This window comes from Parambassis ranga, chromosome 5 (genome assembly GCF_900634625.1).
Source record: "Parambassis ranga chromosome 5, fParRan2.1, whole genome shotgun sequence".
NCBI classification, from domain to species: Eukaryota; Metazoa; Chordata; class Actinopteri; family Ambassidae; genus Parambassis; species Parambassis ranga.
Window position 1 is genome coordinate 22,387,690 of NC_041026.1, and position 26,096 is coordinate 22,413,785.

The 26,096-nt window shown below is 40.2% G+C and overlaps 2 protein-coding genes across 2 annotated transcripts; both read left to right on the plus strand.

Moving 5' to 3' along the window:
• The first annotated feature begins 4,115 nt into the window (after positions 1–4,115).
• On the plus strand, positions 4,116–18,532 carry synpra (synaptoporin a). Its single transcript, XM_028405531.1, has 6 exons — positions 4,116–4,238; positions 4,362–4,427; positions 17,062–17,186; positions 17,367–17,565; positions 17,671–17,862; positions 18,259–18,532. The coding sequence occupies exons 1-6, from the start codon at positions 4,221–4,223 to the stop codon at positions 18,511–18,513; spliced, it is 855 nt and encodes a 284-aa protein (XP_028261332.1). The 5' UTR covers positions 4,116–4,220; the 3' UTR covers positions 18,514–18,532.
• A 2,415-nt stretch (positions 18,533–20,947) lies between these two features.
• On the plus strand, positions 20,948–25,695 carry LOC114435629 (interferon-induced GTP-binding protein Mx-like). The gene is made up of 12 exons (XM_028405494.1): positions 20,948–21,253; positions 21,830–21,967; positions 22,050–22,204; positions 22,318–22,456; positions 22,626–22,824; positions 22,901–22,979; positions 23,307–23,429; positions 23,500–23,641; positions 23,721–23,879; positions 23,980–24,056; positions 24,138–24,374; positions 24,951–25,695. The coding sequence occupies exons 1-12, from the start codon at positions 21,067–21,069 to the stop codon at positions 25,209–25,211; spliced, it is 1,896 nt and encodes a 631-aa protein (XP_028261295.1). The 5' UTR covers positions 20,948–21,066; the 3' UTR covers positions 25,212–25,695.
• Positions 25,696–26,096: the final 401 nt, after the last annotated feature.

Consider the following 26,096-nt stretch of genomic DNA (forward strand, 5'->3'; position numbering starts at 1 on the left):
TTAACATTGCTTATGGGATTGACTTAAGTTTTATGGAGACTGTTGGTAAATTGCCTTCACAAGTGAGATCACGCTCAGCACACATACAGTAAGCACCATGCACCAGTAAACATTGTGTAACACTGCAGCCTCTGAGCAGCCAGCACTCTCTACAAGATAGGCAGCTGATAATTGACCATCATTGACACAATATACAGGCCCAGTGATTCCACACCTGCTGGATTAGGTGCCTAGCAACACATAGGATAAGTGTGTTATCATGGTGTTTATTCTCCTTCAGTGCCCTTTACATCACTCCTATGTGACTATGATGGATGGAAGGCAGGTGACTCATGTGAGGTAAAGTGTACCTGACCCCAATGCACCTCTCACACTCTGAGAGGAGTGTGAAGTGTGTGTGTGTGAGAGCAATGAGAATATCTGTGATGTTACGCAGTATACATGGATAGGGAGAACTAATTTTCCTTTGCCAAAAGCCACGAAGATTTCACCACATGGAGGAGTTCTTCAAACCCCACACAGCTTCAGTGTGTTCTTACTTCACAACAGATACCAGAGTGTGAGAGTGTGAAGAAATCCCATCTGTCCTTCATAACATGGATGTGGTAAGAAACCGCACACAAATATCAAAACTAATTTCATGAAATCCCCCAGTTCTTTTTTGACATTGCAATGTTACAGAATAGCAGGGACATTGTACAATTATGTGCATGTTAGCACCTGCATTTCCAAAATGCTCTTAATATGTAAATCCACCTATCACACATTCATAATGTAGCATGTAGCAGTATGTTTATTTGGAAGTATCTAAAATTTCAGTTGTACTTGTTATGATAAAAATAAGTGTCCTGCCCCTTTAATTCAAATGACGCCTCAGCTGTAGAAATACTAACCTCCTACACAAATTATAATCTAACACTCACTGTTAAATGGCAGTAGATGAGGTGCAACAATGTTCTATGTGCATTTTAATACATCACATGTAATAACAACAGCACTTTTACCTTGCTGGGAGTGACTTTGAGGGTGAATCCTCTCCCCCCCATGACCTCTCTCTCTCTCTCTCTGTCTCTCTCTGATTCCCTCTCTCTCCCCATCATGCTAACGTTAATCCTGATTATATACGCTGTCTAACTGGTGCAAAATGAGACCCTGTCTAATGCCATTTTATGCAGAAATATTTCCAAAGCCTGTCCTTTGTTCAAATGTCTAATCATGTTTTTATTGCTTTGTGTAGTCACAGGCATGTGAGGATAGGTTTAATTAACAAGTGAGTGTGAAATATATAAATCCACCCAAATCTGGCAGACTGTGATATTTCCCTGCAGAATATGAGCAGTCAGGTTGAACCTCAAGCGATACATTGATTTATTTTTACCTAAATGTATATTTGTTGTTTATAGCATTGTTTGTGTTTTTCTGTTCTGTTCTCTATCTAACTAGCATGTTTTGAACAAACAGCATGCGCTCTCTGTCTGCTGGTGGTAGTGTGCTCGCCTGTATATGCGTGTCTGCTATTTATTTTCTAGAGGAAAGGTAAACTTGAATGACTTCTGTTAAGATCCGGTGCTATATAGAAGATAAAATGAAATAAAATTGACTTGACCTTCTTGGGGGGGGGGGGGGGGGACTAATATAATGGTAGAGGAAACACTGGTACTAGTGACTGCATCGGCACCAGAAGATGTGGACGTGTTCTGGCAGCAGTTCCAGCTGAGCAGTAATTGCTGTGGAGCTGCGGCTTGTTGCTGTGTTGGATGAGATGGATAAGTGGCTGACCTAGTCTCTGCGCTATAATTCCTCTGTGTGTCACAATATCAAAGAGGCTTAAGCAGAAGAGAAGAATGGCGATTGTTCCTCTACTGTTGCTCTGCTGCATCTCTGCTTCTTACTGCTTTTCTCTTCTACTCTGACTATACCTGCTTAGTTAGATTTTACCCAGGGTAATTCCAAGTTAGTGGCTCACCTGCTAAAGGATGTTATAACACATTAAATGCACATGTCCTGCAAAAATGCCCTGCATCTTCCTCTCTGCTTATTATCTGCTGCTCCTCCCTACCTTTGTGTCTTAAACACATGAGCATGCTGGCCTTTAGCTACTGTACCCAGGTGTGTTTTGTCTCTTGTTCTGCAGCACACTTCCATATTCCTGAGATGCATTTAGACACCTGTCAGTGTGTGTGACAGGTTATTCTGTGTTTCACCCTTGAGCAAGGAAATGGGGTTGTTTCAGTACATACAGTATATTTGAGGACAGAGTGGGTTTCTCAGCCAATTATGTAGCTGGATATTAGTTGGTCCCCGTTATGTTTTATAAATATTCCAAATATTACAGTAACACACTGAGGGAAAATTAGGCATTGATTGGCTCCATCTGGGAACCCCTCAGGGTTTTGTGTCTGTCAGTAGATTCTTACATCCCTGCACATTTAAAAATGAGGCAGCAGCTCTAAGTGTGTGTTTACTGGAACAAGAGCTAAGGAGATGAAATGGTTAGATACAGGTGAAAGAGCCATGACCACATGATTAGAAGGAGAAATGCTATAATTCTTTCTTTCTGTGAGCTCTTACATGATTGGTTGATTTTCATCCCTACATGCGCAGCATTGACATTTCTAGATCTATAATATACTAAGAACATTCCCACAGATTTTCCATTTGTACATTGTTTGGCAGAATTGTTCACATGTTCACATAGGTTGTGCTCACACACTGTGTATCATTTCCTGTGAGCCGGATAATCAGAACAATTTAGAAAAAAGCAATACTTCAGATGAAAATCTCCTTATGAACACTGGCAAGACTAAACAGTGCTTGATGAGGACGTTGAAGCTTTCTCTCTTTGATTATAAACTACTCTCCACATAGTATTCCCATGATACCAAACTGTGCGGTCGGATCAAATGCCAAGCCTGCACGAACCTGCATGGTCAAGTCTCAGCTCATTATATTAACAGATTCTAACAAAAATGATGAAGAACATATGGGAGACTTCATTTCTCTAGTTCAGATCCTTTTGATTTTCCTGTGGTGAAAATATTAGCCAGTCAGATAACGATTTTCTAATCGCATGGACAGAACCCTTCAGGCAGAAAGAGAATGTGTGTATATGCATATGTGTGTATGTGTGTGTGTGTGTGAGAGAGAGAGAGAGAGAGAGAGAGAGAGAGAGGGAGGCGATGGGGAGCAACAGAGTTGGGAAAAAATGAAAGAAGACGAGACGATAGGAGAGATGCTGTAAAATTAGCCACGCTGTCAGAGCAGTTTGCACTTGGCTTTAAAGGAATTGTCATTAGACTCAGGGAAGGAACCCCCCCTCGCTCCCTATCATCTCGCCTGCAGTGAGACCCAGGCTTTCTCTGCCCTTTCTTTGCCTTGACAAACTCATTAGATGACAAACTGCCCCAGCTCTGGATATAAATGGCATTCAGAGCCAAAGCATCATCACACAGAGTTACCTGTGTGTGTGCGTCTGTGTGTGTGTGTGTGTGGGTGTGTGAAGAAAAAAAAACATAAATGATAGCAAATAGCAATGTTTTACATTTGCAGTATGTTAGTGCAGTGACTGTTAAATAATTATACAGAATAAGCTCTCTGAAAGAGTTTATACTGTATAACATTGTTATAAGCAGAGAAATCAAAGTGAGAAACCTATAATGTGAATGATAATGAATAATATGCTTTGAGAGTGGTTTTGAAAGTAGAACGACAGAATCCGTGCTTTTATTGACAAATTATTTTTTTCTCTCAATACTCATGAATATTATATCACACTCATTAAAAGTCTGAATCTTTGTCTAGAGACGATGTCAATATGACCACAAAAAAATTTGTCACACGCATAAAAGGCAAACAAAGAATAATGTGATAAACATAATAATGTTTATCACATAATGTGTAAACAAATAAAAAAATAAAAAAGGCCGCTCAATTCACAGGTTCCCTCCAATGAAAAAAATAAAGGCATCACTCCTCCTTCTGGAGACCAATCCCTGCCTGTCTCCATGGCAAACAAATGCATCCCTCCACAATAAAAAAAAAGAAAAAGATCGAGGATGGCTCGGGCTTTTCCGGTCAGAGTCGGGATCAAAGCCCAGAGCCACTGACTGTTAACGAGCGACAGACACATCAATCGAGTCTTGGTTTGTGGTCTGAGGTTTGTTTCACATCCAATTAAATAAGTGAAAAAAATAACAATAATCAAGTGTGTTGCAGCTGAAATGGACTCCGCTAACCAGGTGAGTGAGACAGAAGGAAAATTGTGCCAGGAATGTGCGTAATTGCCGCTCAATTGTCAGATGTGTGGTTAATTGATGGCAGAAATAAGATTGTTTTCATCTTCCCTCTTTGTCGTCTTGCAGCTTGCATCTGCGGGAACGTTTCAAGTGCTCAAATTACCTCTGGGATTTATCCGTGTGTTGGAATGGGTGAGTTCGAACTTAGTGTTTTGCTTACAGTAACTTAATTATGCAATATAAAAGCATCGTGTATTATGCAATAAGACACCTGATATGCAGTGATCGTCGCTACGATCACATTTCCATTTCTCTTTCTATTATATCGAATTTCTGTGCGTGGAAACTTAGAGGCATGTGTTGTGTTTTGTTGTTCTAATGGTTGTGTTTGTGTTTCTTTCACACCTTTCCTGCAATAATCTCTACTATGATCCGTTTCTCCGTGACTAAAAGGCTTAAGTTTATGTAAGGATTTATAGCTCCGTGAGAACAACGTGCCAGGGGAAACCGCGGTGTAGCGTTTCAATTATGCTATTTCGGACACGTTGTGCCAACACTTTGCATTTTGCACCAGTCCACATAAATGTCCCCATTTTACTCAAATGATATTACAGTACAGGAATCAACAGTAAGAACGGGGTGTCCTAGCTATGACTGAGTTAAAGCTTTACCTCTTTCTGTCTGACTCCAGTGTTTATTGTACAGTTCAGAGAAGCCTGGAGCAAAAGAGATAAATGCATTTCTTTGATGTGAGTTTAGAGAAATTACTGTAGCCATGAGGGTACTCAGCTTTTGCTAAGATAGGGTGTGTGTGTGTGTGTGTGTGTGTAAGAGAGGGAGAGAGAGAGGACTTGTCTTTCCCAATTTTGCAAATGCCATCAAATGTGCAGAGAATCCCCGAGCAGCAGTTTGCGCGCCATAAAAATCACATAAAAACGGTCAGCTTTTTTTTTAGATGTTAAACTAGCCTGAATGTCACTCAAACACACTTTTAACACACACAATACATACTGATAAACCCAGATGTCTATCACTGAGGTGAGTTCCCAAATGCGGCCGTCTCAGCTGTTTTCATGTGATCAAATTCACTGTGATTTTTGCGGTCCAGAGCCAAAAAACAAGCAGATGATCCAAAGCACCATCTGCATGATAAAGAAAACACTCTGTCCTACCTGTGTGTGTGTGGTGAGTGTGTTTAGGGAAGCATGTGTGATAGTGTGAGCATGACTGCACACCGTCCTGTGACATCCAGTGACATATTGATCCACTGATTTCCTGGAGGCGTGAGCATGGATTTATATGCAAATTATGATACATGTTTACACCCTCCTCCTAAACACACACGCACACAAACTTTCACGACTCTGTTATAAAAGCGACCTTTTAATTGCTGCAACTTTTATTCCTTACAACCGTCGTCCCAAGAGAGGGCAACCTTGCTAATGTTCCTGCTGGCCAGCGAGCTCATAAAATTCAAATTGTGACCCAGGAGTCATTCTGCTGCCCCCTCAGTGGTACAGTTGGGACATTGCTGGAAAAGGGATCTCCCTGTAGCAAAATCAGTGTTGCACTTTCAGGATGCATCTGTAGATTAAAGGATGTATCTAAACTCTGCTATCATTTTATTCTCTGACTCCATCTTAAAGAGCATCATCTCACACCAAATGGCTTCCAGCCTGTAGTTTTCATTTTATATTTATCTTGAGAGAAGTCACATCCAGATAAAAAAAAGGGCGACTTATATGTTATATAAAATGATGTACTGTACATGTTATAGTGGTTGACAAAAAGTGAGGAGCCTGCAGATAGTCAGGCCAGTTACACAAATTAAAAGTCAGAATATGACAGCTGCCATTAAAATGAGGTCATATATGCATCCTTGCAATGTTTCTTGTATCATTCCCTGCAAGTCATGGGATGTTTTTGTCATTATGCTGACAACGTTTTTATATATCTGGTGCCAGTGATTTCACTTTACTCTCCTACACAACACATGGATGGTTGGGTCACAATGAGGTTATAGCAGTGGAGCTACATAACTACAGCCATGTTTCCTATTGCATTCTTCAGAGAACCTACTAATACTTGTTTTGTTGAGTGTGTTACCGAACACAGTGAGGTGGCCATGGAGGGCTTAGTGCGCTGCAATACAACAAGACCCCAGCAAATTATTAAGTGTGTTTATACATTGGATGACTACACTGCAAATACAACAAATGGTAAAGGCTGGACTTAAAATAACCCAAAATTACCAATTGTTACAATGCTTGTAATACTTGCAATAACACAAAAACAAACACAAAATAAGAGGCAGGATTGTCTAATGTGGATGTAATTCTGATGAGCTCCAGTTTTCAGATTAAAACTTAAAAAAATCAGGCTGCTAGTCTATTGCATCTAAGCATATATATTGTGTAATTATGATAATCATGCTTCATTATCTAAAGGCTTGCAGTAAATTTCTTTGCAATGTGACACCAGCAGAAACACGTTTGGTTTGTTTACATGCCCCCCGGGCTTTGAAGGCTTTTGTTTATTCAGCGATTGCCATTTCTTTTGCTAATGATGAACCCTTGACTGTATATGGCTGATTGGTCATGTGGACAAACAGAAGGCTGTTTAAAGGTTATGTTAACCTTAGCTAAGATGTTGCAGTGGACAAGTAGGTTTCCTGCATCATCAGTCAGTGCTGGAGCTGCACAAGAATAAAGCGCATTCATAATCAGTCATGTCTGCAGGAGATTCTAGAGGATGGTTTCATGGCTATGTGTGAGTGTGTGTGTGTGTGTGTGTGTGTGTGTGTGTGTGTGGCCTGCTTGGCACACAGTCAGTAGCTGGCATATTCTGCTCCAAACAGCTGTAAGGTCCCCTCCTCTCCACCATGGACCAAGTCATGCAGAAGCTGTCCTTTGAGATGTGCCCAAACTCTTCACAGTGTGCGTTTGTCTGTGTGTGTGTGTCTTCATGCTTATGTGTGTATTTGAGGAAAAGATGGAATGAAGGAAGAAAAAGAGCAAAAGTGTACAGTTGCTTGAGCACATGATGCAAATGATAAACATGCATTTTGTCATGCAGTGAAGCATTGTCAGCCTGTTGTACCATCTCACACAGTGCTGTTTAACAAATAGCCTACTGTATCAACTCATTGGCTTTCTGTACCAAACTCAGGCTGGTGAGTCACCAAGTCTCTGACTCGGTGTCTGAGTTTATGAGTAAGGGTCATCCTCACATCCAAAACCATGACTGACCTGCTGTCCTATGAAGTCATCCTCAGTACCTTACTGTACTCCAGCTCACTTTGCCCTCAGGGGGTCAGATCATAGTTTGTGCGTTTTTTTTTGTGTGTGCTGTAGAAATTACAAAAACAATTTCTCCCGGGGATAAATAAAGTATTTCTGATTCTGAAAAGCTTGTTTGTATAATTGAAGACCTGGCCTCTGTATTACAGTGACTATGCTTGTTTTTACAGTGTCAACACAGGCAGAGTGAAGACATGAAATTTACAATGTGTCCTGGATTTAGGGCAGAATTATTAATATATATTGAGGATTTACAGTAGAAAAAAAACGTATTACTCATCAGAACTGCATACATCCTTGGACAATGCACATCGAGTCACTGTATACTATATGCTTTTCTGACAACTGTGGAAGTATGTGAAATTAATAGATTCATCCTAGAAAAAAAATAAAATATTTCTCTGGGTAATTTAAATTTCCTTCATTCAAAGCAAAATTAATCTTCAAACAGGGTTCCAAAATTAAAACTTGTTCACTGCAACACAATTTCCAGATTCATACAGGGCTTAAGAACACATAAGGTCAGGTTTCTGTCACTTTACAGTGCTTTGTATAGTGCGCATATTGCCATAATGTGATCAGCTGAGCAGATATATCCCCACAGCATGAGTAATACACAGACACACACACACGTACCAAAGGAAAACAAGTGAAAGGGAGATGAAGTGAGATTGGAGACAGCTGTTGACAGATATCACAAGAGACTTGCCAGGTCAAAGATCTGTTTTTCAGCACTGAAATAACTCGGCTCCATTTGACAAGGGGACACAAGGCTGGGGGGAAATTACACCTCTTTTAAATGCTGAAATAGATGGCATTAAGCTTGTAGTATACTCTTAAATGAACATCTTAATAATCTAACTAAGCTGCTTTCCTTACTGTGTGTGGGATGGAATAAGCTTTGTTGGGGTCAATATAGTTGTCTGAATCTGAATTACTGAATATGTTATTTCCTCTATCATAAGTATTTTGGCATATTACCAGTATTCATGTGCAGTACTCAATCTGGACGTCCTTCATCATCAAGCCTCAACCTGAAGCTACACCTAATGGTTTAATACAAGGCAGATGTCTAAACTGTCAGAATCTACAAACTAAAGGAATCTAGATGTCGGTTCAGGGGTGACATTTGGATCAGAGGTTACAAGTAATAAAATATTTCTATTGGCACTTCAACAAAGGCCTGATGAAGGCTATGTCATTTATTTAATATACAAACAAAAATGGTTTCCACATTCCACAAATTGACTCAGGTGTCTGCTTTGTCCAACTCACATTCCAGTCACAGCTCAGCTTGGTGGGTTGTAGGTTCTGTTTGCTGGTGAACCCCCTGGATGTGATGTGGCCTTTGCTTGACCCATCAGTTCAGAGCTGTACCTCTGTCTCCTGAACAACCAGGCAACGACGGGTCACCATCTGTGACTCAGACAGGAAAAGGTTAACCTGTCTTCTCCTGTAGGAGAACATGTCTCCTTTAATGACATCCCCCTCACACACAAGGTACATGAAGGAACATAGGTGTTGAGACTGTGTGTATAGAAAAGAGTGTGGGGAAAGAGGAATGTCATAAAGACAGGCTGAAGTCACAGTAGTGCACGTTCTTATAATCCATTAAACCAAAAGTGGTTTTAGCGAAAATATAAAAGACACTTTATTTTAAATATTGATCACACATATGAAACATCTTTCCAAAACAAAACTTACAAACCCATGCAAATGGTCTTTTAGCAGGATTACCTGGCATGCCATGGCTATTATGGTGCATACATGCCCTATTGAGTCAGTGTGATTTACAGTATATGTAGCAGTCACCAGAAGTGCTCTGGGCTGGATTACATGACATTTGTCCACAGGGCTATTGGTGGTGGTAATGTTAAAAAGAAGCTTCTGGTAACTCATGTTATAATAGGCATTCAGGCGAGCATATTAAAAACAAATGTATTTTGTGATGTGGAGCAATGTAGATATTACAAAGTTTGAAGTTGTGAGGTGAAAATGTGCCTAATATTGTGAAAGGGTCAGGGTCATAATTATATTACTGCTATAATATTGATAAGCAATGTGTTATACAATACCAAGTGTTTCTCTTTCTGTTTGATCATTTTTCATGCTGTACAGTTACACAAAACCACTATTATACTCATATTGCTTGTGAGGTTATCAGACAGTATTTGTCACTGTTACAACAACTACAACTGTAACTGTGGAGTCATGTTTGACCATTCAAGCCACTTTGACACGTTGTATTCTGACTGAAGGTAATTTTTTCAGTAGGATGAGGATCAGTTTGTTATCTGCCTTGGATGGATGGATGGATGGATGGATGGATGGATGGATTTTGAAAGAAGTGTGAGTGACATGTATGTGACTGATCTGTAAACAGTTCTGACTTCACATGTGATTCATTGGTCTTTATTCTAGGCCCTACACTTAAACTGTGGTCCCTAACTTATAAAAACCTGCTGTCGTAATAAACCCATACATAAACTTTGTGGATGTGGATCCATTTCCATCAGCTTCACCCTGCTCCATAAGCGCATTGACTGTCCCTGACTGCAGGACACAGGAGCTGGGTTCCAGTGAGGTCACTTGACTAAGTAACCATGGAAACCCCATAGGGGTACGAAAAGCACCAAGAAGGGACACTGTTTCAAAAATAAATGGAAATTTTCTTGTGGTCAGTCAAGCTTACAGAGGGGGAGAGCAGCGAGAGATAGAGGGAAAGATGAATCTGGGCTATGCTTGGCACAAAGCACTCCCTGTGCAGGGGGGATTAGCCACCGCTAAATGAGCTGCTGATTTTGTTCTGTGGTGGTGCTGCTACTGAAGCAAAGATCAGACAGCTTTCTAGCTGACGCTTGTATTCTTTGTGTAACTAGTCAACAAATTAGGTGGGTATTCTGACTAAAGTAGCAGATCAGACATAAGTATAGGCTTGTAATAGTAGGAAAAGGATGTGAAGGGAATCTATTAGGTGTATTAGGTTAGAAAATAAGAATGTAATACTTGTTGTAAATAGAGGTGGCTATTTAATCTAAAACTAAACTTCCCAGGAGGGTGGAAACTTGTATGCATTTTAAGTAAATCAAAACAAAAAACCCAAAAAGTAAATGTACATTTTTGTATATCATTAAGGGTGACTTATTATCAGTGTTATGCAAAAGCTAAAATGTTGGTCTGTTTTCCCTACTGTGAGTCCATTTGAGTTTGACATTTTTGTTTTGTAGTTAACTAGCTGGCGTAAAATTGCTCATGTTTTCACACTGGCGCGCTGCAGCAGTGAGAGCAAGTGAGACTGTGTTTGTATGTAGGCCTGTGTTTGTGTGTGTGTGCCTGTGTGTGTACTCTGGCAAATGCTTCTGCCTGAGTGGAGTAAGCAAGGTATTTTTACTCCACGATCGCATACGTTCACATCTAGTCCTTTAAACACTCACATGCACGCTGTGGTTATGCTAATTCAGAGTCACACATGCAGCCATGCACAAACATGAGCATCTAAATAATTGGAAATACTGTATGAATACACAAGCATGACAACACATGGCTAATTCAGACAAGTGGAGTTACAAACATGGATGAAGGGCATTCAGATTTCACATTCAGTGGCTAGAACAAAATGGATGCCCTTAATTGTACTTAACTGTGACACATTTCATTGGATAACACAGCATCACTAACATTTTTTTGGATTACTTTAATTTTATGATTTTATGTAACCCCTTGAATAAATGTGACATTGACACAATGGTGCTATCTTAAGTAGACTGGACCCAGTCAACAGTCACTCTGAATGTTGTTTTAAGGCTAATCTATAATATAATTTGATCAGCAAACATTTATCACCTTAGTTACAGTATGACAATGTATTGAAACATATTGAATTATATTTATCATATTTTATCATAGTCAGATTCTTGCTAACATACAGCACTGCTTGCTTCTCCTCCTTTCTCTCATGTTGTCTGGTCACTGATGTAATCTGGTTACCCCTGGTTACCCTCAGTTAAATTATAACTGTGACACAACCCAGTTACTTTTATTCTGGAAAGCATGATTACATTTATTATTAATTTTCCTACAGGGATTAATAAAGTAACTTTTAATCATAATCTTAATGTCCACAATGATGCAATGGTAGGACTATCTTTGATATTACAGTTTTTTTAATAGGTTCACTAGACAGCTTTGATTTGCTAGTATCCACCCCACTCTAAAACCCTACAAAAGACATACAGTAGCAAGTGCAAAATATGCACAAGGCCACACAGTGTATGCTTTATATTTATAAAGTGTTCTTCATTCAGATGCTTGTTGTTGTCTCCTCTCCACACCACACAATCTACTGTCTACATCACTGTGTACTTTGAATCCAAAATATAGTAGAATTATAAGCAATTTGAAAGAGACATGCTTTTCTCACTCTCCGCCTCACACTCTGTTCCATCTTTGTGAATTCATAAAGAGTGTCCTATATTCGCCACCTCTCCAGTCAGGCAGGCAGAGGTGAACATCTGAGGCAATTTTTTTCCTCTCTCCACCTGAGGCAAACACTTGACACCAGAACGATTTCTGTCGACTTGAATAGAGCAGGTGGACGGCATGTGTTGCATCTGTGACAAGGTTTGCAAAAATGTCAAGTGCAGCTCATCAGCTCCTTTAGCTCATTTGCCACTTCATGTGCTCCTCACCTCCAGCCTCTGCTGCTTCCTCTGCCGCTCTTATCTCATCCTTGTGTTTAAGTAGCTCCTCCAGTGTCTTTTGTCACGCTGCTTACTTTATTTATTTCACATAACATTTTTAAATTTTCTCTGCTTGTCGTTGTCGGTTATTTGTATTTTGCTACACCCTCTTCATTTCCCTGTTCTTCACAGAGGAGACTGTGTTCTGGATTGTAGGTCTGAGTGCTGGTGGTCAACTCTGAAGCCACTGGATCAGTTTCATAATCCTCAGCCAGCTTTCACTCCTCCACCATTCTCACTCCCATCTTCATTTGAGCTTCCAGCTTCGCCTGGGTTGCAATCGCAGACAGAATCCTTGCACATTTTTCCACATTCAATCATTTGAATCTGTAGATAATATCACAGGCTACATATTTGATCTCTGATTGAAGTGTGAAAATATCTGAGTTGAAAACAAATTGCTATTTTTTCAATAGCACTTTGCTTTTCAAAGCCATGTAGGTCAGGGGAGAAAAAGGCGAACAGGAAGATGTTTCAGAGCTTTGTTTGCATTGCGGACGGTTTTCATTCCTGTGCCCTGGCTTTACTCTCTTCTTCTCTCTGTCTCTCCTTTTTGCTCTCTCTCTCTTTCTCTCTTGTTCCCGGAGGAGCCCAGCTGGGAGAGGCAGATAAACACACGGGGGCGCGGGGCTTAGCATCCACCCTCTTTCTACAATGCCACGCTCTCCTGTTCAAAGGCCCCAGCCAGAAATGAGAGGGGCTAAACCCAAACCGAAAATCACAGGCAGAGGAGGCAGCTGCAGGAAAGAGAGAGAGAGAGAGAGCAAGTATATAGGCAAACAGAGAGGGAGAGAGATGTTTATCAGGGGGTGTTTATGATAATTAGGAGCCTGTATTATTCTCTCACAGTTCTGGTCACTTTATGTCTTCTGTTTGTTTTCTCAGATAAGGACATGCCACCATGTGCATATATCAGTTCTTCGAGCTGCATATCATTTAGCTGAATATGTGAATTGGATAAGCATGCCTGTTTGTTCGTGGTGGAGCATATCTCAGAACAGTCCAAAGCTACAGAGTGCAGATCACTGAAAACACTTCAGCAGAGACGATTTCCAGCTGTGTGCCATGACAGTCAGGTACACACAACATTTAGCCTCCACCTGAGGCCTGGAGCTGCAGGAATAAACAGGAAATAGGTTTTACTGTTCTGCTTCAATCTGGTCAGACCTGAAATGAGCTGCTTGGAGGAGTTGTGAATCTTTTTACTCTACATGTGCACCTGCTCTGCTTCATGCTCTTTAATGATGAAGTCTTCATGGAATATAAATGTTTATGTGTATCATGGATTTTCTCTTTAATTCATGGGTTTTAATTGCTATTCTGTCAGTAAGACTAGGCCGTCATATGCTCATTTAAGCTAGCATGCAAGCAGTTTACACCGAAGCACATAACACACTTAAACACTTAAAACAGTGTGGCAGACAAATGTGATGAACAGGAGTTCACTTTTCCTAAAATTTTAGGCAGAGAAGATGACATTCATCTCTATGCACTATGACACAGTCAGAATCAGAAATACTTTATTGCTCCCAGGGGGAAATTGCTTAAGAACATGTTCACACACACTCACACACATATACACACATTCCCAGGGTAAGTGTGAGTGTACAGTAGTGCAGCTCAGTGATCTGATAGTGCCCTCCAGAGGCAGAGGCTCTTCACACTGTATCCTCCCCAGCCGCTGGCACGCTGCATGTCCAGCTGCCTATAATAATGGCAAGGGGAGGTTCATGCTAACAAGGCGTCAGGTCTGATTATGGTGATTACAGCTGTGAGAACTCTTGAGGCTGTGGGCGCTTTATATGGACAACTGGGCTGAAACAGAGGGAGTATATTAAGGGCAGATGATTCATGTATCTGCAATTACATGTTTTCTGCATCTTGATGTTTGGTGGTCATAATTGAAAGCCTCTTTATCTGACTGAAGCTGATATTGGTTTGTATTCACAAAATTCATACCGATAAGAAATTATAAACCGATTTGACCCATAGGAACAGTAAGCCAAAGAAGTGTTTTTTTTTTTTTTTGGTTTGTTTTTTTTTTTTGGGGGGGGGGGGGGGTCAATTTGTTTGCTTGTTAGGTCAATTGGTGGCTCTAAATTGCCCGTAGTGTGTGATTGTCTGTCTGTATGTTGCCCTGTGATGGACTGGTGACCTGTCCAGGGTGTACCCCGCCTCTCACTCACAGACAGCTGGGATAGGCTCCAGCCCCTCGTGACGAAGCAGGTTCACATAATGAATGGATGGATGATAAAGGTTTGTACAAACTGTTAAGAAATATCAAAAACAACCAACAAATTTTAAACTTTAAACTTTATGTCATGGTAACAATTCTGTTAGTGGTCATTACTAAAATAAATACTGATTTAACCTGACAGAAAAAAAAGTAGAGCTATGACATGTCAGATATTTGATCGACCCATTTGAACCTCCTCTCAGGCTCTGTGCTAAACTTAAACTAACTAAAATGTTTACATGGCTATGGCTACCAACCACTGCTGGAGGCTGCAATAACAATAACACACCTCACACCTTATTATCTGTCACAGCAATTTCACACTTACATAATCATTCAGTAGTTTAATATTGTTGCGAAATCACAAAATGTAATTTCTTTTCTGGCTTGTGCAAAATTTATGAATAAAACTTCCAGAGTTTGGGAAGGCTTTAATTTGCAAGCAGCTTCATCAGTTCTAACTGTTTGGTGGGGAAACGTGGTTTATATGTGGTTACAGACCTATGTGGGTGGGTCTGGGTAAAACTTAAAAAACTTACAAACAATAGCACTAAACGTTTCCATACTTACCTGTGATGTTCTGGCTGACGGGGCCAGGTGTGTCTAACGTCTGGCTAACGACTATGAAACTGCCGGAGGGGGACTGGTTGACAGCCCTTTGTTCTTACTGTGAGTATGTGTAAACTTCCTGGGAATGGATGGAATCACTGCATTGTATGTGGTGGAAAGATGATGTCTGAGGCCACCACCTCTGTTAAGGGAAGGTTTTTCCAGCTTAACATAGATGGCTTCCTTGACTCCTCTTTCATACCACCTTTCCTCCCTGTCTAAAATGTGAACGTTGTTGTCCTCAAAGGAGTGTCCTTTGTCTTTGAGGTGGAGGTGAACAGCTGAGTCTTGTCCTGAGGAGGTGGCTCTCCTGTGCTGAGCCATTCTTCTGTGGAGTGGTTGTTTGGTTTCTCCAATGTACAGATCAGAGCATTCCTCACTGCACTGGACTGCATATATCACATTAGCTCACACAGAGAAAAAACATTAGCTGTCAAACTGCCATAAACCGCTATGCTCTGTGTCATTATGTACTGAATAGCAGTCATTAAAATGACTGCTCACTTTTAGAGCGAAGTGTGGGAGAAGAGCTAATTTTCCCTCTCATGAGGGATCATGAGGCAGGCACAGGCAAAACAAAACTTCCATTATCATGGTGTCTCTTTAGGCCTATTTAATCACTACAGTGGCAGACTATCCCATAAATACAAATGAATGTGTATCAAATGATTATTCTTATGAGTATGGTGGTAATCCTCACAGGTGCCTTCATTTCTGTACTGTGTGTTTAACCTGAGCAAACACAAACAGTTTAAGTCTATTTACAGTGATGCTCTGCAAAGTGGTGGATAATGTGTTCTTTTATTGGACACCCAAATCTATTTATGAATTGCTCCACTCATATAATAATGTTTGTCTGATGGAAACTCATTGATTTACTGTTAAAAATAAATGCACTGTAAAATAGGGTATGTAATGGTTAAAATATTAAAACTATGGTACATTTGGACATACAGTATAATAAGCTGAAATAATAAACCTAAATAAAACTACTTAACCCCTTTTAAATGAAAAGAACTAGGTCAGGAGGGATTTTTTTTCTTTTTGTCAGACATGTTTTGTGTAATTATTCATGGTGAAGTATAGGGCGCTGATAGAGGGTGCTGCCAAATGAACACAGTCAGCCTGCTTCACCTGCTGTTGACTTTTCACTCGAGTGTGTTTTTTTTAATTCTGCCTATTTATTATTTATTAAGTAAGTACAAAGACAGCTCTTTTGGATTAAGTCTGTTCATTTTCATCAGATAGCAGCATTTTCCATTACATTTTCCTCAAGCAGTCTTTTCCAGCTTGTGTTTCATTATCTGAAGGCTTAGCGCAGCTGCAGCATAACAAAGCTGGATTAAAGCGTCCCCTCTCCAGTGTGTATGCGGCTATATTTGCACCATTTAATTTTTATATATTACTCTTTATAACCAACATAGTGGATACTCAGCAGGTAAATTTGCCTTAAACATTATGGTCATAAAAATGATAATAGTTCACTGTAATACATAATAAGAGATTATACAGACTATTCTCTTTAAAAGAGATAAACAGACAAAGAATTTAACATAATTCACATGCACATAAGATTAAGAATCAAAACAAAATCTATGCACTGTTATAGAAACTTGTGTTTTGTAAACATGATCACTTTTCTTGTCACACAGCAGTGTACAGAAAATACTAACCCTTAGATTTAACAAAAAAATCTCCTCACATGGTCCCATTCCTGCATATTTTCACAACCCCCCCCCCCCCCCCCCCCCCCCCCCAGCCAAAAGGCATTTATGTTCTTGAGTGGTTCTGTTCTCACCTTAGACCAACTGTCAGCAAATTCTTTCAAGACATTGTTCCAGAATCATATTGTAAAACTATAGATTTGTGCATATGTGTATATCTAAAACAAAACTTGTGAAAAAAACAGCATGCTGACTTTTTTTTTCTTTGTCCCTCTACAGCTTTTTGCCATTTTTGCATTTGCAACATGTGGTGGATATTCTGGGCAGCTGCGGGTTAGTGTGGACTGCATGGAGAAGGCCAGCAGCAACCTCAGCATTGGTATCGACTTTGCTTATCCATTCAGGTGAGGGGGCGAAACAAGAATAGCTTCAAATAACAGTGATTTACTCATGAGGATAAGCATCTGTATGATCAATAAACTGGACATCTTTGTGTACATCTTGTCAAATTATCGCCACAGACCATATTTTGAATCAAAGGTAGGATTTGATCACTGTATTTTCTTTTTGTGTGTGTGTGTCAGGTTGTACCAGGTATCCATTGAGGCACCTGCATGTGAGGCCATGAGGAGGGAGCGTGTGTTCCTCATTGGAGACTACTCATCCTCTGCAGAGTTCTTTGTCACTATTGCGGTCTTTGCCTTCCTGTACTCCCTCATGGCCACCGTCGTCTACATATTCTTTCAAAACAAATACCGTGAAACCAGTCGAGGGCCACTCATTGTGAGTACACTGGTCTCAGTCATTACACCGCTTTCACAAAGAAATGTAGTGTTATGTTGTGGTTGAAAAATGACCAGGATTATTTTCGTTGCCTGTCTCTTTCAGGACTTTGTAGTGACAGTAGTGTTCTCCTTCATGTGGCTGGTCAGTTCCTCTGCTTGGGCCAAGGCCCTGTCTGATGTGAAAGTGGCCACTGATCCAGATGAGGTGCAGCTCCTCATCCCTGCCTGCAAGCTTCAGACCAACAAGTGTGGATCATTGCATGGACCTCGCTGGTCTGGACTGAACACCTCAGTGGTAGGTTCACATGATGTGGTGGGTAAAGTAAAAACACTGAGGTTAAAGCTGAAATAGAGGTTTCAGTTTACAGAGCACCATGGGTTAATTCATCTTCTAGTGTCACCAGTGGAAGGTGTGAAAGTTGGAAGCAATGAGAAAATTCAACTGTGATTATTTGAAGCTGAAATTAAAAGCACTGTTAAAATATCTTTGAGATGATAAATTTGAAGAAGAAAAACACCAAAAATCCAATAGTTCAAAAATGTAATCAATGGATCACTATGAAAGGAAGCAAACTACTTCTAATGAAGCTGAACAGTTTGAGGATGATTAAAGTTTCAAAAGACTAAAGTAGTTAAAGAATTAAACAATGTTCAGAAAACAGTTAATATCTTTCTTTCTTCTTTTCCTCAGGTTTTTGGATTTCTCAACTTTGTTCTGTGGGCTGGCAACATCTGGTTTGTCTTTAAGGAGACCGGCTGGCACAAAGGGGCTTCAAAGTTTGCAGGTGCAGCATCTGAGAAACAGGCCAACACCTTTAACCAGCAGCCAGGCTACAACCAAGGAAGCTTTGACCTTTCAGGAAACTACAACACCCAGGGAAACCTCGGCCAGGCGTCTGAGTACAGCCAGGTGGGAGGGCCCACCTCCTACTCTAATCAAATGTAGCCGTGCCTTTTCATTTATCCAGGGCAGTCAGGGTGTGATGAGAGTTTGTGATCAGTCTATCTGTGCCAAAAAGGAACAAAAAAATGGTGGTGATAATAAAGGTCTCAAAGGTGTCAAAATACACCCATTGTAGATACAAGTAGATATTGTTGGTCATTGTACAAAAGTATTAGACATAGTCTTTTACTCCTTCTCCTTCAGAGGTGTTGTTTGCTGAATGTCGTATCTCTTGTAGTCTGAAACACATTGGTGACAGGTCCTCTCTCTGTGTTTGGTAATTGACACACACTGTTTTGACTGGATGTCTTTTTCAAACTGGTTTGCACTCTGTCCGTAGAAGGAAAACGTGTTTGTATAATTCTTCAACTTTTTAACTGCATGATGTTGTTCGTGTGCTAATATGCTCTCTGTGAAACGATGGGGAGTAATATGCATTATAACTAAAACCTGAACGTTTACATGATTCCCACTGCCCTGATCCGTTACTGAAAATTTATCAGATCAGAAGATCGTCTTTTTTAATCTACAGGAAATGCATTTTGATAAAGGGTATTTATGATTCAATCATAGTAATATTTATGTGTAAAACATTTTAAATCAGCCTTGCATCGCTTTTTGATTATTTTTAAAAAAAAGTATAGCAACCAAAAGCAGCAACTGCATTCTGCCTAATACACTATACAAAAATTGTGCAAGAAAAGAAAAATGTATATGCAACCAGTTCAGTTTGCAGTTCCTTCTTCTTCTGTGGTTTCGTTTCTCCTGAACATTGTTTTATTTTAATATAGAGGGGGACAGTCTCCCTTATTGTTTACAAGTGGCCGCTCCTGCTACAAATTACTGTGACGTTTTCTATGCTATCCTCAGACTCCAGGGAAATTCTTAACATGAAGCATGTCCATAGTATCCACATAAACTGTTAAAGCCCAGCAAAAAAAGCACATCAGTACCACAGTGATAATAGTGGGCTCATCTGTACATACAATAAGTAGTACTTAAAAATCATTGTTTTGTACAATACAAAGCTGTGCAGTTTGTGTATTGTATAATAATCAAAGAATGCCTGGTTGCTGTTTGTTCACATTAATATGACTCGTAAAATCCTGTTTTTTTTGTCCAAGCATGTGGCTTGCCTCAGTGTAATGAAGTATAACATTTAACATCCATGTGCACATAATATTCTGGAATCCATGACAACGTGTACAGGTCCATGTACTGAGTGTGGATGGTATTTTACATGTTAATAAAGTTGTACAAATTTGTCCATGAATAGCTCATATACCTTTTCAGGTCTGTTTGATCCGTATGATTTACCTCTAACCTTTGACCTCTTGGTTGCCACACACACAAACACACAGTGCTCTCTTTTTGTTAGTTTTTAAGAATGTTTAAAAATGCAAATGCAATTTTTATACTGTTTATACAACAATTTTACTAATTTAAGTAGAAGAAAATTATGTTTTTGTCTGTCCTAAGGTACTGAAAAGTATAGTGAGTTTGAGTAACAATGTGAAAAAGTAAAACTTGCTTCTACTCTCTTTTCATTCAGGGCCAAATTTTGCATGCTGCTGCTTTTTACTGTGTAGGAGTTTTACTCTCCAACTGTCTAATTTTAAGTCTATTACGATTAATTAATACACGTCTGTCTGTGTGTGTTTTCTTTTGAATTTATCCATTTTTAAATGTTTTTTTTTCAGTAGCAGTAAAGACATGTCAGCCCACCTTGCATTTGAACAGGGAAAAAAAATACTTGTCAATCAATGTGGTGACACACCAAGAGTATCAGGCTCAGGCTCCTGCTGATACCACGTAGTACTCCTATCTCTGTCTCACTCAGTAGATCCAGGTGGCCGTGTGACCAGCAGGTGGAGACAACACAAACTCAACGAGTTGGGTGAAGGTGATGTGGAAAATCACAGTGAGGCACAAAGAGGAATGACCCCCATCTGTGCTTAGTGGAAAAACCTTTAACAGCAACTTTAACTCGCATCTATAAATTCATGCTAAAGGGTGAAAGAGATTGAATATTGTGACTGTTCAAAGTCTACTCTTGTGTGAAGAATCGCCTTTCTGGTGATAAGCCTCTGTAACTTCCTGCACAAACAGTAGATAAAGTTAAAGAATGTGGTTCGCATTGCCTTTTTAAAATAAACAAAAGATGTGATGTTGAAATAGACAAATATGTTCCTCTGAAGCTTTCTATTACATTATTATATTGCATTTCATTCATCATGTCTTAGCCACGTTCTATGTGTTATGGCAGTAGGAATGCTGAGTAACTCTCCTTTTTCTTTGCAGTGTAAAAATAAATTCCGTGGATTTTGTGTTGATAAAAATAAAACAGGAACTGTTTTATTGCCTATTAGAACGGAGGCTGTAAATTCTCTCGATGGATGATGCAGGGTGTTGCTGTTGTCGGTCTCTTTGAGCGCACCGAAAGGAGGAGAAACGAAACCTAAGTGAAGCGACACTGATCCACCCGCCTCCTGCGCATCTGCCTGTCTGATTTTGTCTGAGCTCCTGAAACGTCTGCGGACAGCGGCTTATAGCACCATGAACAGCCTGAACCATCAGTACGAGGAGAAGGTGCGTCCCTGCATTGACCTCATTGACTCTCTGCGCTCTCTGGGTGTAGAGAAGGACTTGGCGCTGCCTGCCATCGCCGTGATAGGGGACCAAAGCTCGGGCAAGAGCTCGGTGCTGGAGGCGCTGTCCGGGGTGTCTCTGCCAAGAGGGACTGGTGAGTGATTCGTCGCTAAAAAAAAACACACACCTGCAGCTTTGCTGGGGTGAAACTTGTTGGAATCTAGTGGTTAATGGGAAAAATGTTATGAGAGACCTACGTTTACCTGCAGTTTACAGTATCCAAAGCATTGAGCACTTAAGTATTTCTAAAATGTCTGCTCTCCAGGATTCTTCTGGATGTAATATAATAAAAGTTTTCTTTTTTAGTCAGACCAGTGTGCGTTACCTTGACATGTTTCGACCACTTCTGTAGCTTCGTCAGAAGTCACGTGATGTTACCGGTGACGTGTCTGCCAGCTCATTTATGCAGGTTGTGGCGCTGTTCTCCTGCTACGCTGTGCTGAGGAGGCCAGACTGCTGTCCCACACCTGGAACACAGTGCTGAGGAAGCCGGACTACAGATGGCGCTGTTCCCCTACTAACTGGAGAAGTAGGAGAATGGCGTCACAACCTGCATAAATCTGAAAACTTTTATTATATAACTTTGTGAAGACCAAATGAATCTTTTTGGAATCTTCTGGACGTTACCTTAACTTTCTCTCTCTGTCATTATTCACACTCTGAAATGTAGGCATCCAGACAAGATGTCCACTGGAACTGAAGATGACTAGAAAGAAAGAGGGAGAGGAGTGGAATGGAAAGATAAGCTACCAGGGCTACATGGAAGAGATACAAAATCCTGCAGATGTGGAGAAAAAGATTCGAGAAGGTACAGAATACAGCTTACGATTAAATGAGGTCAAATGTAGTTTCATTAATTAATATCATCATATTAAATTGTCTGTCCTCAGCTCAAGATAAAATAGCTGGGGTCGGGGTTGGGATCAGTGAAGACCTCATCAGTCTTGAGATTGCTTCCCCTGATGTGCCAGACCTGACACTCATTGACCTGCCCGGCATCACCAGGGTGGCTGTACAGAACCAACCACTGAACATCTGTGATCTGGTAATCTAGTCCAGCAACCCAGTCTGTTAAAAGAGAAAATTTAAAATACTACAGTTATTTGTTTTTTTATAGTGACAAACTAAACTAAACATATTTGCTATGTACACATTCAGATAAAGAGACTGATTCAGAAATTCATCAAGAAACAAGAGACCATCAGCCTGGTGGTTGTTCCATGCAACGTGGACATAGCAACCACAGAGGCCTTGAATATGGCGCAGCAGGTGGACCCCAATGGAGAGAGGACTTTGGGTATGTGTAACTGATTTTGAAGACTTGGAGAGGTAACATGCACTGCAGGTGGATGGCATTAAAATGTGTTCCTTTTGAATATCACACTTTAATTGACTTTATTCATACGTAACATGTTTGCACTGTCTCAGAGGATGTACGATCATTCTCATGTTTACCAACATTTCAGGTGTCTTAACCAAGCCTGACCTGGTAGACAAAGGCACAGAAGAGACAATGGTTAAAATACTTCTTAATGAGATCATCCCCCTGAAGAAAGGCTACATGATGGTCAAGTGCAGGGGCCAGCAGGAGATCACAGAGAGGGTGTCTCTTACTGAAGCAACAGAAAGGGAGGAAGCCTTCTTCAAAGACCATGCGTATTTCCAGTATGTTCTAATGTAGTGTGTGCAAGTTTGTGCAGCGCGGCAGATGTGTTGCTTAAACTTATCATATGTGCTTCAGGATTGTCTATGATGAAGGCCAGGCCACTGTCCCTAAGCTGGCAGAAAAACTCACCCTGGAACTGGTTGATCATATCCAGGTCAGTACTTCTCATTAAAAGATTTTATATGCACAGAGGTGCAAGAGTTTAAATGAAGGCAACTGGACTCATAGCTTTTTCTGAACAGGTCTCATCACACCCTGAGTGACTTCCTCAGTTCTGCTGCCATTGTGGCTGTGTCATGTTTCCCATACAGTTGCCACCACAACAGCAGCAGAACTGAGGGGGTACTGGAGTGGTCATATTATCTCACATTCAAATTCTTCCACCTAGCATGACCTGGATGTGTGAGAGCATTCACAGACATAAATCTGCACATAACTTCATAACTCTCCAACTGCTAATAATGATCTGTGGTTCCTTTAGAAATCTCTGCCTCGACTGGAAGAGCAGATAGACAAGAAATTAAAACAGACTCGTGCAAAGCTGGACAAATACGGCAATGGACCCCCATCTGATGCAACTAAGAGTCTGGGTTTCCTCATTGATGTGAGTTTGTAAGCTGGATCTTATCACCAAGAGTGGCCTAAAAACTAATCTGTCCTGCTTTATATCTTAGAGAGTGACAGCATTTACTCAGGATGCCATCAACCTCACCAAGGGGGAGGAGCTAAAATGTGGAGTCAGGTCCAGTATCTTTTCCATTCTCAGAAAACATTTCACAGCATGGAAGGAAACCATAGAGAACTCTGGAACAACACGTAAGAGAATCAACAGTATTAGTTTAAAAAGACAGAGTTTTAGATTTTCAGCTTTGATATAAAGTGAATTTTATCGCAGTCAACTGGAATATCCAGAAAGAGGTGGCTCATTATGAACGAAAGTATCGCGGAAGAGAACTGCCAGGGTTCATCAACTACAAGACTTTTGAGGGGATGGTGCAAGAGCACATCAAACAGCTGGAAGAACCTGCTCTCCTGAAACTCAAGGAAGTGGCAGGCATGTTTAATCAGCATACTACAATGATTCCAGGTCACCACAATACACAATACGAGATAGACACTTACATTTCCAGACCTTTTTCATTTCGTGTTTTTAGAAGTTGTGAAGAAAGAGCTGTTTGACCTGGCAGAGAGCAGCCTTGTTGGATTTCCTAACCTCATCAAAACAGCTAAGGTTCTGTGTTTTTTGCTGCAGTATACATATAGTGCTACCAAACACCTCTGAATATCAACCAATCTTTTTTGTGTGATTTAGATGAAGATTGAGGGCATCAGAAATGAGAAGGAGGCTGCAGCAGAGTCCATACTGAGGACTCAGTTCCAGATGGAGCTGATTGTTTACACTCAGGACAGTACATACAGCAGGAAGTTAGGGAAGCGGAAGAGAGAGGAAGAACAGAATGTTCTTCCTCCCTTTTCAAAACCTGGGAACAGTAACGACAGTGGCGCCACCCTAAAAGAGATGATGAAACACTTCACATCCTACTACCAGGTAAGTGTCATTGCAATGCTGTGCATTTTATATCTGTGGATACTCTCATTCATCCAGGTCATAGTCATTTTCAAGATTTTAAATCGAGGCAACTGGACTCAAGGATTGTATTTTTAAGACGTTTCGCCACTCCCCCAAGTGGCAGAACTGAAGAAGCCACTTGGGGGAGTGGCGAAACGTCTTAAAAAAACAAACCTTGAGTCCAGTTGCCTCGATTTAAACTCTTGGAAATGTGCATTTTATGTTTACACATGCGCCGAGACATGTTTCAGTTGCTCCACACTGTTCTGCTAACTAAGCAATTTCCCCCTGGGATTAATACAGTATTTCTGATTCTGAATTCAATATGCAGTCATGTGAAAAAAAGTATTTCACATAGAAATTGTTTAATAATGTATTTAAACAAGCAAGCAGTTGGTGCTCTTTAAAATGCCTGTAAAATGACATCATCAGTGTCATTCAGTGCATTTTACTATGATTTATTCTACTTTGAGCTTCCACTAGAAAAGAGAGATACACAGCTTTTATGTGGGCTCAGTTTGGCTTCTTTTGTACTTGCTCTTTTCTAAACCACAGATTGCTGGCCAGCGCCTAGCTGACCAGATCCCCCTGGTGATCCGCTACCAGATGCTACAGGAGACCGCCATCCAGCTGCAGAGGGAGATGCTGCAGATGCTTCAGGACAAGGAAAAAAATGCGTCCCTGCTTCAAGAAGACCGTGACATAAAAGATGAGAGAACCGGCCTTCAGAAACGCCTCACACGTCTGTCAAGGGCCCACATTTTGTTGACAGAATTCAGCATGGATATCTATAACTACAGCACAACAAAAGCTTAAAACTACTCAAAGTTTTGAATGTTTGGAGTTCTGTTTGAATTTTTACCTGATTGTGCAACTCTTATAATTGGCACATCTATTTACCTGTTAATTCTGATTTTCTATTCACGTTCAGATCTTTTCTATTCACTTTCATTCAGAAAGTTTTTTCACTTTCTCAGTTTCCATTATTAGCAAAATGTTTTTCTTACCTCTGCCAGTCTTGTTCTGCACTGGCAGGCTTTCTTTGAACTCTTTTAGACTACCTGTCCCACCAGTTCTTGAAGTACTTTGATTAACCTTCATGTCCTTCTGGATTTAGTTATTTTACTTTTGCCATGATGGTTTCACAAGTGTTAATGTAAAATGTTTCAAGACCTTCTCAGGGGAAAAACTATAGTAAAAAATGTATTAAAATGTCTAGTGGCTAAAAATGTTTTTCTAAGTGTAAGTACTGCCTTCAAAACTGAGAATGCACAATATCATTTTTCATTAGACCTCTTCAGATTTGTGTTAATCTCTCATTTTTATTCACAAGAAGCCAACAGCACTGTAAGAGGCTATTTTACACACATAAACAGTACTCATGTTACCAATGATAACTTTAGCACAGAGATATATCACATATGGCACTTTACTCACATATTGCGATTTTGTGGCAGCGGCAGAATACAGTAATATTAATTAGTTTGATTGCTGCAAAGCAATCAAACTCTTGTTCTTCTACGTCTTTATTATTATTATTATTAGTTTGATTGCCGTTGCTAGGCAATCAAACTCTTGTTCTTCTACGTCTTTATTATTATTATTATTATTAGTTTGATTGCCATGGCAATCAAACTCTTGTTCTTCTACGTCTTTATTATTAGTTTGATTGCTGCAAAGCAATCAAACTCTTGTTCTTCT

What these genes read in the sequence shown, in the direction of transcription:
- synpra (XM_028405531.1), top strand. An exon ending in GACTTTGCTTATCCATTCAG is followed by an intron (nt 17,187 to 17,366) that starts GTGAGGGGGCGA and finishes TGTGTGTGTCAG; the next exon opens with GTTGTACCAGGTATCCATTG. An exon ending in CTGGACTGAACACCTCAGTG is followed by an intron (nt 17,863 to 18,258) that starts GTAGGTTCACAT and finishes TCTTTTCCTCAG; the next exon opens with GTTTTTGGATTTCTCAACTT.
- LOC114435629 (XM_028405494.1), top strand. Translation starts at nt 21,067, where the DNA reads ATGAACAGCCTGAACCATCAGTACGAGGAGAAGGTGCGTCCCTGCATT. An exon ending in AAAGACCATGCGTATTTCCA is followed by an intron (nt 22,825 to 22,900) that starts GTATGTTCTAAT and finishes TATGTGCTTCAG; the next exon opens with GATTGTCTATGATGAAGGCC. An exon ending in ACCTCATCAAAACAGCTAAG is followed by an intron (nt 24,057 to 24,137) that starts GTTCTGTGTTTT and finishes TGTGTGATTTAG; the next exon opens with ATGAAGATTGAGGGCATCAG.